The 12,354-nt window shown below is 43.7% G+C and overlaps 1 protein-coding gene across 5 annotated transcripts in view; it reads right to left on the bottom strand.

Moving 5' to 3' along the window:
- Nucleotides 1-11,780, bottom strand: part of anks6 (ankyrin repeat and sterile alpha motif domain containing 6) — a 39,900-nt gene extending 28,120 nt beyond the window's left edge. For all 5 annotated transcript variants that reach the window (XR_013576247.1, XR_013576248.1, XM_078539411.1 and 2 more), the window contains exons 1-4: nt 10,943-11,780; nt 8,834-8,878; nt 1,930-2,134; nt 1,316-1,422 (exon numbers count right to left, since the gene is read on the bottom strand). Coding sequence is in view for 3 of the 5 variants with exons in the window: in XM_078539411.1 (XP_078395537.1) it covers nt 1,316-1,422; nt 1,930-2,134; nt 8,834-8,878; nt 10,943-11,780 (1,195 nt within the window). In the remaining 2 variants the exon portion in view is untranslated. The remainder of the gene's footprint in view (nt 1-1,315; nt 1,423-1,929; nt 2,135-8,833; nt 8,879-10,942) is intronic.
- Between the last annotated feature and the right edge of the window lie 574 nt (nt 11,781-12,354).

Here is a 12,354-nt window from a genome sequence, read left to right on the forward strand (position 1 = left end):
AATCACTTCTCCATTTTTGATTTTGAATATTTTTTACTATTAGTCACACAACGGTTGTTGTTGTAGATAATGGTAATTGTCTGACTAATAGTAAAAATTGATTCAAAATTGAAAATATGGAGAAGTGATTAAATGTTAGTGTTATGGAGATGTGCTTTATGCCCAAATAATTATTTTTAATCCACTGGCTAGGAACCTGAATTGAACTTTTAAAACAGAATAAAGTGATATAAACTCTCAGCCCAAGATATCTAACCCCAATTTGCATTACTAGATGTCCAACACGTTCCAATTTATTGGAGTGTTATCAGTCTGCCTGCAAAATTCAAAAACAATGACTTCAACAATGAATGTGAAGGACTTCACCTTCTGTCCCATTAGCAAGGCATCTATGGCAATTGCCTGAGATATTCAACTGTTGGAGATGGGCTATTAAGACTAATTGCTTGGACAATGGGACCCTGGCTAAGGTAGCTTCCTGACGCAAGCTAATCAAGTCACCTTAGGAATACACAGACTTTTTTTTTTTAATTACCCCTGGAAGTTGGAGCAGGAAAGCCACATGACAAGCCAACCCTTTGTACGTTTTAAGCATATGATTTCTTTGTAGAATGAGGACAAGCAGCTTAGGGAGAAGACCCAAGTGGGGTCCTGCCTCCCTTTTTTTCTCCAACCTGCCCAGTAAGCATTGAACCCTGTTTGCTGACTACGAACATCCAGGGATGCTGCAAAGAGAGATTTCTTAAAAGAATCGAACCGAACACAACTCGGTTCCCAAAGAACAACTTACTCAGTCATCTACATCTTTAAATTGGAAGCATCAAGGCCATCGAATTCAGCCTGAAGCTAGCCAAGTCACCGAACTAAACTGCATACTCTTTCTTTTTTTATGAACTATAAATTTGGCGAACCTATCGTTCCATGTGTGTGTGTGTGTGTGTGTGTGTGTGTGTGAGAGTGAGAGAGATGAGAGATATAGAGACCTTTGAGTGCGTAAATGTATGTGAAAGTCAATGCATATATTAATTTTTACATAGATTGGTTTAAGCATAATAAAGCTAACCTCTTTCTTTGTTAAAACTCAAGAAAACCTGTCCCATAAGTTATTTTACGATCATAGCATGTAGTACTCACTGAATTGGAAAGTATATCCTTTTCAAACAAAAAACTCTGTTGCAGTCCAATCAGGCGAGGACAAAGAAGGGGGCCATTCGACCCCTCCTCACGTGGTTGTAACAGCCACATCTTGTTTGCTTACTAGCTTAAAGAATGTTGCACAATTTATAGCAATCACCTAGGTCTTCGTTCAAATTACCTGGATCATTTAGCAGCATTACGAGATCAAATGCAGTTACTCCATTTTTGGCACGGAGGTTGACATCAGCTCCTTGATTCAACAAGTACTTCACAACATCTTTACTCCTTGTAAAAAAAACAATTGCACAAAATGTATTGCAATTTACTGTCACTCTGCTAATATCGAAAATATATTGAAACAAGTGAATGAATATCTTTTCTTCTCTGTATTCAAATGAGCCAACTTGTGATTTTACACTGGAAAAGTTGAAGGTACATCTTTGAATCCGTGATCGCAAACTCTACATGAGAAGCTCATGCATAAATACACTGAGCACTGAAGTAGTATAGTACTGAATAACAAAAAGATAGAGTTGAAACAGTGCAATCTTAATTTTGGATTTATGCCAGAAAAGCAAAATCCTTTTAGCTGGCCAATTAATTAATGCAGAACCAAAAGCATACACTTGTTCCCTACACTCAAATTTTGTTAAAAGGGTAACTTCCTGGCTCCTTGCTCAAGGTTGATTAATACAAAATTGAATTACGGTGCCCTATACTTCCCCAGGCAAAACATTGACAAATATGAAAATAAAAAAAAATATTAAAAATGAAATAGCTTGTTTTATGTACCCATGGTAAGTAGCTTGCATTAAGGCTGTCCACCCATGTACACCATCTTGCTTGTCAATATCAGAATTCCTCTCACTAAGAAGCTGTACAAGGTCTAGCTGACCTGTCATGGCAGCAATCATTAATGGAGAGGCACCATCTGCATTAATGACATTGGCCTGAATTGTATCTTCATCAAGAATCTCCTTCACCAATTGATAGCTTCCTATTTACAAACAAAGCAAATGCAGAACAAACAGATTACAGAAGGGATACAGCAAAGTCTGAAAATAATTTTTTGCATTTTTTTTTAAAAAAAGGAACTTTAGTGTAGACGCAGTAATACAATATCTTGTATTTATATAGCACCTTTAAAGACAAGTCATTTCACATCTGAATAGGTTGGGGAATAATTAAAAGGGGTAAAGAAACAAATGCTAATGTATAACAAGAGAGATAACCAAAACCTTGGTCAGAAAGATAAGAGTTTTAAAGTCAGGGAAAGAGAAAGAACTTACTCGTAGATCCAAAGGAAGGAATTTCAGAGTTGCACATCCCTCCTCCCATCTCAAGGCAGCTAAAAAATCTACTACCATTGATGGGGGGGGGGGGGGTGAAAGGAAGAATGGGATGCAAATACTCTAGGGTTGAAGATACAAAAACGCATCTAAAAATGGCATCAGTTTCCAAGTGTATGCTAACGGCAGTTCCCAATTCTTGCCCCATAACCATACGAATGTTACTTTTTCCAAGCACATATCCAATTTCCTTTTGGAAGTTACTTTTGAATAATTTTCCACTATAATTTCAAGCAGTACATTCCAGATCATAATTTTTCTATTATCCACATGATGTGGGTGTTCCTGGCAAGACCAGCATTTATTGCCTGGTCCTAGTTACCCTTGAGACAGTGGTGGTGGTGGAGCCACCTTCTTGAACCGTTGCAGCCTGTGAAGTGAAGGTCTTCGGTCCACAGTGATACAACTAGGGAGCTCCAGGATTTTGACTCAGCAACAATGAAGGGCTGGAGATATATTTTCAAGTCATGATAGTGTCTGACTTGGAGGCGGTGTTCCCACACGCAAGCTGTCTTTGTCCTCTTTGGTAGAAGAAATCATGGGTTTGGGAACTGAAGAAGCCTTCAAGATATCGCTGTGCATCTTAGATAGTACACACTGCACTGTAGCCACAGTGTGGCAGTGGTGGAGAGATTGAATGATTCTGGGCTTAGGACACTTCCATGAGGAATTCCCGCAGCGACGCCCTGGGGCCAAGATGATGGGATTCCAACAACAACTGTCTTCCTTTTTGTCAGTTAAGATTCAAAACTAGTGGAGAGTTGTCCCCTAGGTTCCCATTGATGTCAGTTTTACTACTACTCCTTGATGCCATACTTGTTAAATGCTGATGTGAATATCTGGAATTCTGTTCTTTTGTCCATGTTTGTATCAAGGCTGTAATGAAGTCTGGACCTGCATCATCCTGGCAAGAATAAAACTGAGCAGGTTATTGATGAGAAAGTGCTGCTTAATAGTACTGTCAATGATCCCTTCTATCACAAGGCTGATGAGGTGGCTAAGACTGATCCATCTCACTCAGCATTTCTGGCTGAAGATGATCGCAAACATTTGAACCTTGTATTTTACACTCAAGTGTTGGGTTCCATCATACTTAAGGATGAGGATGTCTACCACCTTTCTGATTGGAAGTGGCAGGATTGTAGAGCTTTGATCTGATCCATTGGTTGTGAGTTCACTTAGCTCAGTAGCGTGTTGCTCCTGCAGTTAGCGTGCATGTAGTCCTGTGTTGTAACTTCACCGGATTGGCATCTCTTTTTAGGTACATGTGGTGCTGCTGCTGGCAGGCTCTTCTACACTTCTCATTGTGAGACTGAGATAGATAGGTGCTTGATTGGTAAGGGGATCAGAGGTTACGGGGAGAAGGTGGGAGAATGGGGTTGAGAAACTTATCATCCATGATTGAATGGCGGAGCAGACTCGATGGTCCGAATGACCTAATTTCTGCTCCTATGTCTTATGGTCATTGTACCAGAGTTCATCCCCTGGCTTGAAGGTAATAGTAGATGGAGCGATATACCAGGCTGTGAGGTTATAGATTATTGTGGAATATACTTCTGCTATTGTTGGTGATCCACAGCATCTTAGATGTCCAGTTTTGAGCTGCTACAGCTGATCTCAATCGACCCCATTTGGTACAGTGGTACTGTCACACAATACTCCTATCAATACTGTCATGGACAGATGCATCTGTAGCAGGCAAATTGGTGAGGGCAAGCTCAGGTAAGCATTTCCCCTGCAACCCATTGGTTCTCTCGCTACATGCTGCATGACATCTTGTTGTGATTCAGCAGGAGGGAAACTATTGGTAATTAAGAGCTGTTTCTCAGCACACATCTTCAGCAAGAGGAGACCATTGCTGTTACAACTGCCAACCTTCCTTTTTCCAATGATTACCACTCCCCCCCACACCCGGTGGTCTGCACCAACTCTTGCACTGAAACCAACAAGAATGCTTACCATATTGAGACAGTCACAACCAAGTTGGGCTGGTCATGTACCAAAAATGCCTACACTCAATTACCAAAGTGAACCTTCAATGGACAGCTCCCATGGTAGCCAAGGAAGCACAAAAGGACACTCACTTGGGGGTTTGACATTAACTTCATGTCTTGGGAGTTCGCCCAGGATCATTGTACCTGATGCAACCAAATTTTTTAGAAGTGCAGTCTCCTTCAAAAGCAAGTGCATATCAGAGAGAAAGCACAGGTTGAAGAAATCTCAAGCTGTCCTGGCTTACCTCTCCCCTTACCCTGGCTTTGAAGTTGCTCAAAACCTGTTATATCACTTTTTCAGCTCTGATAAATGGTCATCAACCCGACAATCAACTTTGTTTCTTTCCCCTCTGATTTTTTCCACAAGTTTCAGGCCTAAACGTTTAAAGGCTGCCAATGATGGGACAAAGGGGGAGTGGGTGGGGGTTGCACAAGAGGCCAGAGTTGGAGGTATGTAGAGCTCTTGAGAGCTGGAGAAGGTTACAGAAATAGGGAGGGTGAGATCATGGAAAGATTTTAACACAAAGAATTTTAATACCAGGCCGTTGGTGGTCCGGGGGAGTTGGGGGGGGGATGGGAAATGAGACTTGGTGAGGGTTGGGAAATGGTCATCAGTTTTGAATGTGCTCAGGTTTACAGAAGGTGGAACATGGGTAGCAAACTATAAGAATACTTGAGTCTGAAGTTAACAAAAGTATAGATGAGGGTTTCAGCAGAGGAGTTGAGGCAGGGCAGAGCTGGGTGATGTTATGCAGGTGCAAGTGGACTGTCATTGTGATGGAAAGGATATGGGGTTGAAATTGTGATTAATCTGAGACACAGGCCATGGAAGGAGGTTGGAAATCAGTGGTGTGGGAGCAAAGGGCTGAAGACAGTGGCTTGGATCTTCCCAAATGTTCAGCTGGACAAAACTGCAACCCTTTAAATACTGGGTGTTAAACAAGCAGCCGGACAACAAAGAAGCAGTCAAGGGCAGAGCGGTGATGGTGAGGTACAGCTGGATTTCAGCATATATGCAACACCTGATATTGTGCCTTTGGATAATGTTGCTGAGGGCCAGCAACATTTTTCTTTATTATAAGTTCTTGGGGTCATCTCATCACTGGCAAGGCCAGCATTTATTGCCCATCCCTAATTGCCCTTGAGAAGTGGTGGTGAGCTGCCTCCTCTGGTGCAACCGGAGTGCCATTGGGGGTGGGGGGATAACGGGGGTGAGTTTCCAGCATTGTTTCACTGGGAACATGTAAAAAAACAATATGAAGGGGTCAAAGACAGACCCTAGGGGACTGCATAGATAACCATGCGAGGACAAGAAAAGCCATTACGGGAGATTCTGTGGCTACGACTGGATGGGAAAAGTGAAATCAGCTAAGGGCAGTCCCACCCAGTCAGACAACAAAGGAAAGACATTGGAGGAAGATGGTGTATTCAACTGTGTTAATGGCCAAAGAATGGTTGAGAGTGACGATAAGCAATAGTGCATCACAGTCACAGTTACAGAGAACATTATTTGTGACTATGTTTAGAGCTAATTCAATGCTGTGGCAGGGTGGAAACCCGATTGGAGAGGTTTAAATATGGAACAGCGGGAAAGACATGGATTGGAGAGACAATATCACTTTCAAGGACTTGAGAGAATTGGGAGGTTTGAGATGGAGCAGTTGTATTCAAGGACAGAGTTTTGGGAATAGATGAAATTACACAAGATCTGAAAGGAAGGAATCTGTGACTGGAGGAGAGGGAATCTTTAAATATTCCAGTTAGAATGGGGGACAGGTATGACAGTTGGGAAGTCGACAGTTTAGTGGGAAGACAGCCAAGAGCAGATGGGTCAGATGATCAAGTTGAGCTCAGAGGGGATGTGGGGAGACAGGAGAAAAACTAAACACAGGTAGGAGTTCAGAGCTAGGGCTAGCAGTGTGGGGAGGTAACTTTAACTTTAGCTTAAGGGGCTCAGAAAAGAGAGAGGTGTGTCAGAGGCAGCCGACCAGGTGATACAATAGTATGCGATTTTCTACATTACAAGAGTGACTATACTTCAAAAGTTTTTCATTGGCTAGAAAGTACTTTGGGGTATCCAGAGGATGTGAATGGCACTACAGAAATGCAACTTTTTCTTTCACGATCTCCTCACACTTAGTGTCAGAGTTAAACACGGAGGGGACAAGGGAGAGGGGTTATGTCTGTGTTCCTGGAATAGTGAGCTGTTTGGTAGTGAAGACCAGGGCCTGACGATTCTTGACGTGATCCTACAATAAATGGCTAAACAAGTGTGGACATATACTTTCAATTTTTCATCCTTTGTACTCGAGTGTGCCTGGGAAAATAATCAGGGTGAGAAAGTGTAAGGGTTTTACATGGGCAAAGGTGGAGGTAAGAATATGACTGAGGTCAATATCTAGAATATTGTGATGAACGGAGAGCCAAAAAATAGACAGTTCAAAAGTGCTGTTGCAAGTGACTTAGGGAATTGCTTTTAATTCCTCATGCAGGAAGAGTTTGCAAGGAATTGAGAGTGCTGTGGACTACAAGGTCTCGATTGTGATTGATTCAAAGGAAATAGAGAGGCCACATGGTTGAAGGGGTGGTGATGAATATGGCAAGAACATTTATATGGAAGGAGGTTTAGGCAGGACAGAACAGAGTACAAGGTGCAGAGACTTAGGGAAGAAAGCAGGAACACCAAGGTGGAAGGCAGATTTACATTGGAGTGCCTTAGGAAGAAAACAGAGGCTAGATTTAGGGAGGTTGTTGATGGCAAAGAGAAATTTGAAGTTGTGCTTTTGGGGAAAGGGCCAATAATGATGGTTTTGAAAGACAGGGACAATATTCAAGCAAAGAAAACCATTAGCAATGTTGGCAAAAATGAGAACCATGAGCAGTAAAGTGGTAAGGAGTTGAGTGAGAAAAGGAACAGAGGATGGGGCACCTTGGAAAAGATGAACTAGGAAAGATTAGAGCAGGAAGAGACAAGAGAGAAACTGTAGAGACCGGAGAAATAGGAAGCAGACTTTTGTGTATTTGGCTTCAACTATAAATAAACCTCCATCTACCATCTCAGACTAAGTCAGAGATGTGGAACCAGTGTCCACCTCAACCTCCTACCCAGGTATCAGTCTTGGCTCAGTGGCAGCACTTTTATCAGATGATCAAGGATTCAAATTCCACACTAGAAACTTGAGCACATAAATGGGGCTGACATTTCATACAATACTGAGGGAGTGCTGCATAGTTGGAGGTACAGTCTTGTGGATAAGACATTAAACTAAGACTAATGTCTATCATTTCAGATAAATGCAAATGATCCTACAGGACAATTCGATGTCCTGACCAACATTATCCTTCAATCAATAAAACCATGTTACTGTGGTTTGTGGGGTCTTGAGCTTTGCAAATTGGCTGTCACATGTGCCTATATTGCAACAATGACAGAACTTAAAAAGTACTTAATCGATTGCTAAGTGCTTTGGGACATACAGAGGATGGGTAAGGAGTAATTTGTAAGGAGCAAGTTTATTCTTTTTCCATCACCAAAACCACCTACTTTTATATCTGTAATAATCGATCACCACCCCATGCCCCTCTCCCTTAATCCACATTTTTAAAAAATCACCAAAAGACATTAATTCTAACTCTTTTGTTGTCAGCTTCCACCATCTACAAATTAAATCATCCAGAACACTGCAACCCATTCTCACTTGCTCCTCCATAATCCACCAACCAACCTCCAATAGTCCTCTATGCCCTAGATCATTGACAAGAGATACTCAACTCACTTTCAAATTGCTGCTTGCGCTTGTCCCTTCCATTTTAGCATTCTTCTCCAACTGTATATCCAAGTATGCACCCCACATTCTAATACCAGAATATTTCTCATTTCACAATCCCACTACTCCATAGCAAGTGTGCACTCCTTCAGCTACTATGTCCCCACCCTTGGGACATACTCCTTCAGCATCACTACCTTGTCACTTCTATCCTTGCCTTTTAAAGACTCCTCTCAGAATGCTTTTGCTCCCTCTTAAGCCCTCTGCCTTTCATCTCTTCCGCTGTGTCACCAACTGTAAAGCAAAATGAGGGGCCTCTTTGTACATGAAGATCAAACAAACAAATTCAAGTTGCTACATGAACAGGTTGGGGGCAAAACAGCATTATTAACCAGCTATCCTCCATTTATTATACTTCAGAACTGTATCCAAATGGAAAGGAAACAGTATTGATAAAAATATGCATTATACTGGGTGATTTAATTGCTTTGGACAATAGTGACAATAATGTCACTTGACATCATCCAATTCATCGTATTCTGTTCCACTCCGATGAAGGCAAAATAGAATGTGGTATAGTGCTCACCCAGTTTTAGTGCATGAAATATGTCTGGTCTCCTTTTCTCTTCATCTGTAAACAAAGCAGAAACACATTTATACCAATAATGCTGCAGCGTTTATTTTTTGCTCACCAATCTTCGCCAGAGAAAAACTCAACCCTTGGTGCACAAAAAACAAAATTAGAGATTGAAATCTACAGAGACATTAGTGAGGAAAGGCACAATGGGCCAAGCATAATAAGGATGAGAAGTTCTATCAGTTAACACCTAATTCACAACAATGCTCCTTTCCATACTAACTTTACATTATACTGCTGCATATGGAAGCAGCAATATAAATGAGATGGTGTATATACTTCTCCAGGCAAAGAACATCCCAGTTCATTTTAAAATTAAACTGTTCAGGGGTGATGTCAGAAAACAACTCACACAAAGGGTCAAAGGGTAGTGGATATCTGGAATTCTTTCACCTCATCCCACCTTCCCAAAAAAAAACTGATGATGCTAGGAGACAGATTTTTTTGTCAGGCAAGGGCATTGAGAGCTATGAAGCCAAGGCAAATAGAAGAAGATACAGGTCAATATGATCAAATCACCTGGTGGCAAAACAAGCTCAAAATACCTTACTCCTGTTCCCAAGTTCCATTCTTTTGTAGGCATGCACCATTAACTGCTATACATACAACAGGACCAGCTATCAACAGTCTGCACTTTTGGGGCATTCATATTACACAGGAAAGTAATTCTTAACCCAGTACACACTTTAAAGTCACATTTATGGCTTCTGAGAAATTGTGCCAAATCTTTTGCATACATTCACAAAGTCATTCCAATTTTGCTGATATTCATTGTACCCTGTAGCACATACAACACCAAGCAGCACAAAATAATAACCAAAAATACTAAAATATGGAATTAGGAGTATGAAATTAAGAGCACAATAATAAAAGTTATACTCCAATTTACATTTAGTAATAGGTATTATATTATAGTATAATCAGAAGGTTTAATACTATTTATTAAGCACTTAAAATTTTAAAATTGTATGGTTACAAATTAAATAGAAATAGAATGTTTAAGTGAATAATAGTAAACCCAGATAGTAGATGTCTCCAGAAAATAAAACATCTGAAGTTTTGTGGCCAGGAAGATCGTGAGCATTCCAGCAGACAGCTGATCTCAATGCCCAAGCTAATGAACTTAATACCCATCTCCTCCACTACTGGAAGCCTGTGACTGCAATATACATTACCTACAGGATCCACTGTAACCATTCATCTACACTACTTTAACATTTAGAAATAAGAAAAGCAAAGAACAGCAACACCATTGCTCCCAAGTCACATACCATCCCAAGTTGCCTATACAGTATAACAATGATAAAGGAGCAAAGATATATCAATAGCCTGGAAGGAAATGTTATCAATAGCAGTTTCTGCAGGCAACGCAGAACTAACTGAGCAGCTATTAGCTCAATGTACAGTATAGTACGAACAATCCAAATAGCTCCAAAACCCTAATCCCAACCTGCTAACCGCAGGAACAGAAGGAGTTTGTATTATATAATGCCTTTCAATGACATCAACATGTCCCAATGCACTTTACAGCTGATTAAGTACTCTTGAAGTACACTGTAGGAAATGCAACGACCAATTTGAACGCAGCATGATCCCATTAACTGTAACATGATAATAACCAAATTATTTATTTTTAAGTCATTTGTGACGAGGGATGAATATCAGCCAGGATACCAAGGAAAACACCCTTGCTGTTCTTTGGAATAGTGACATATGTCCTTATATGTCCTGCAAGGGCAGGGATGACCTTGGTTTAATATTTCACCTGAAAAGTACTTCCAACATTGCAGCACTATGTCAGTACTGGATTTTGTGTTCGAGTCTCTGGGACTTAAACCCACGACCTTCTGACTCAAAGAGGAAAGTGCTTCCAACTTCAAACACTTAAAACCAAAGAGGAGAACTATGCTCCGATCAGACCAAGGAGATGTTCCCTGAAGTCTGCAGTATTTCACAGTTGCACGTCTCCTTAACATCATCAACCTGAAATATCAATTGTTTCTCTGTCCACGGATGCTGCCATTATTTCCATTTCTGCTTTTCCCTTAACGTCCCTACCTGATTTTGGTCTGTTGGTGGTCTTTGAATCCAGGTAGTCTCTCATGTCCTTCTGCTTGCAGGCGCAGGCGATCTCGAAGGCAGTCATCCCTCCCACGTTGGCCTGATTGGGGTCCGCCCCCCTCTCCATCAGCTGCTGGGCCACGGCCAGCTCGCCGTTGAGGGCCGCCAGCATCAGCGCGCTCCAGCCGCCGGCGGGGCCGGACGGCGCAGCTCCAGATCCGGCGGCCCCCCACTCGAGCAGCGCCCTGACCACCGCCTCGGCGCCGTGCTGCGCCGCCACCATCAGCGCCGTCAAGGCCGGCGCCCGCCCCTCCCCCTCCGGTCCCTGCCGGCTGACCTCACCGCCGGTCTCCGCGCAGGCGCCGCTCTCCAGCAGGGCGCGCGCCAGGCCGGCGTGGCCGCCTCGCGCCGCCGCCGTCAGCACGCTGGCGCCCAGTTTGTTGACCGCGTTGGCGTCGGCACCGTTCTCCAGCAGCACGCGGGCCACGCTCAGCTGGCCGAAGCGGGCCGCCTGCATGAGCGGCGTCCAGCCGTAGCGGTTGCGGCTGTCCACCGAGGCGCCCTTCATCAGCAGGAACCGCACCAGGTGCTCGTGGCCGTTGCCGGCCGCGAACTGCAGTGCCGAGTTGCCATCGTCGTCCGTGCAGTCGACGGGCACCTGAGGAGCCCTGAAATCCGGCTCCCCGGCCGCCGTCGCCTCCTCCTCCTCCCCCCGCTCCCCCTCCTCCTCGCCGTCTCGCGCTGCCGGCTCCAGCAACCGCCTGACGTTCTCGAAGTTTCCTTCTTCGCAGGCGCGGAACAGGAGCTGGTAGATCGCAGGGATCCCGCACTCCATTTCCTTCTAACGCCGAGGCGGTAACAGCAAGAGTGAGCTCCTCCTCGCTGCCCGGCCACCCATCAGCGCCAAGTCAGCATGCAACGACATCGCTTCGATGATGGGTTTTTTTTTTCGCGAGGGGGAAGGGGAGGGATTTGCAGGGGACCTACAGGCAAATCCAAACCATCTTTTCCTTCGGTAACAGTGACCGAACGTCAACAATGTAAGGTTAGTCCTCTCTGTCCGGACCCCGATTGATGCGCGCCCCGGACGTTGATTGATGAACGAAAGAAAACATAGGCGCCTAGCTCCAGTGATTGGTGAGACAGGCGACCAATCAGATTCCCCCCCCCGCCCGGGCGTCACGACCTCATTTAAGCTGGCGGAGCGTCGGTACCTAGCAACGGTCTGCTAACACATTTTTTTGACTCGGGCTGACCAGCCAATGGGCGCGAGGGGAAGGCGGGATGAGATGGGGAACTGCGACCTTCAAGCGGCCGTACGTCAGGGCAGCCGCCGTGTTGAATGACGTTGCGTCATGCGTCACAAAAGGATCGCTCACTGATGCTCCAGTCAGTGCGAGCTGAGAGCG

Source organism: Cetorhinus maximus, chromosome 3 (genome assembly GCF_964194155.1).
Source record: "Cetorhinus maximus chromosome 3, sCetMax3.hap1.1, whole genome shotgun sequence".
In the NCBI taxonomy this organism is placed as follows: domain Eukaryota; kingdom Metazoa; phylum Chordata; class Chondrichthyes; order Lamniformes; family Cetorhinidae; genus Cetorhinus; species Cetorhinus maximus.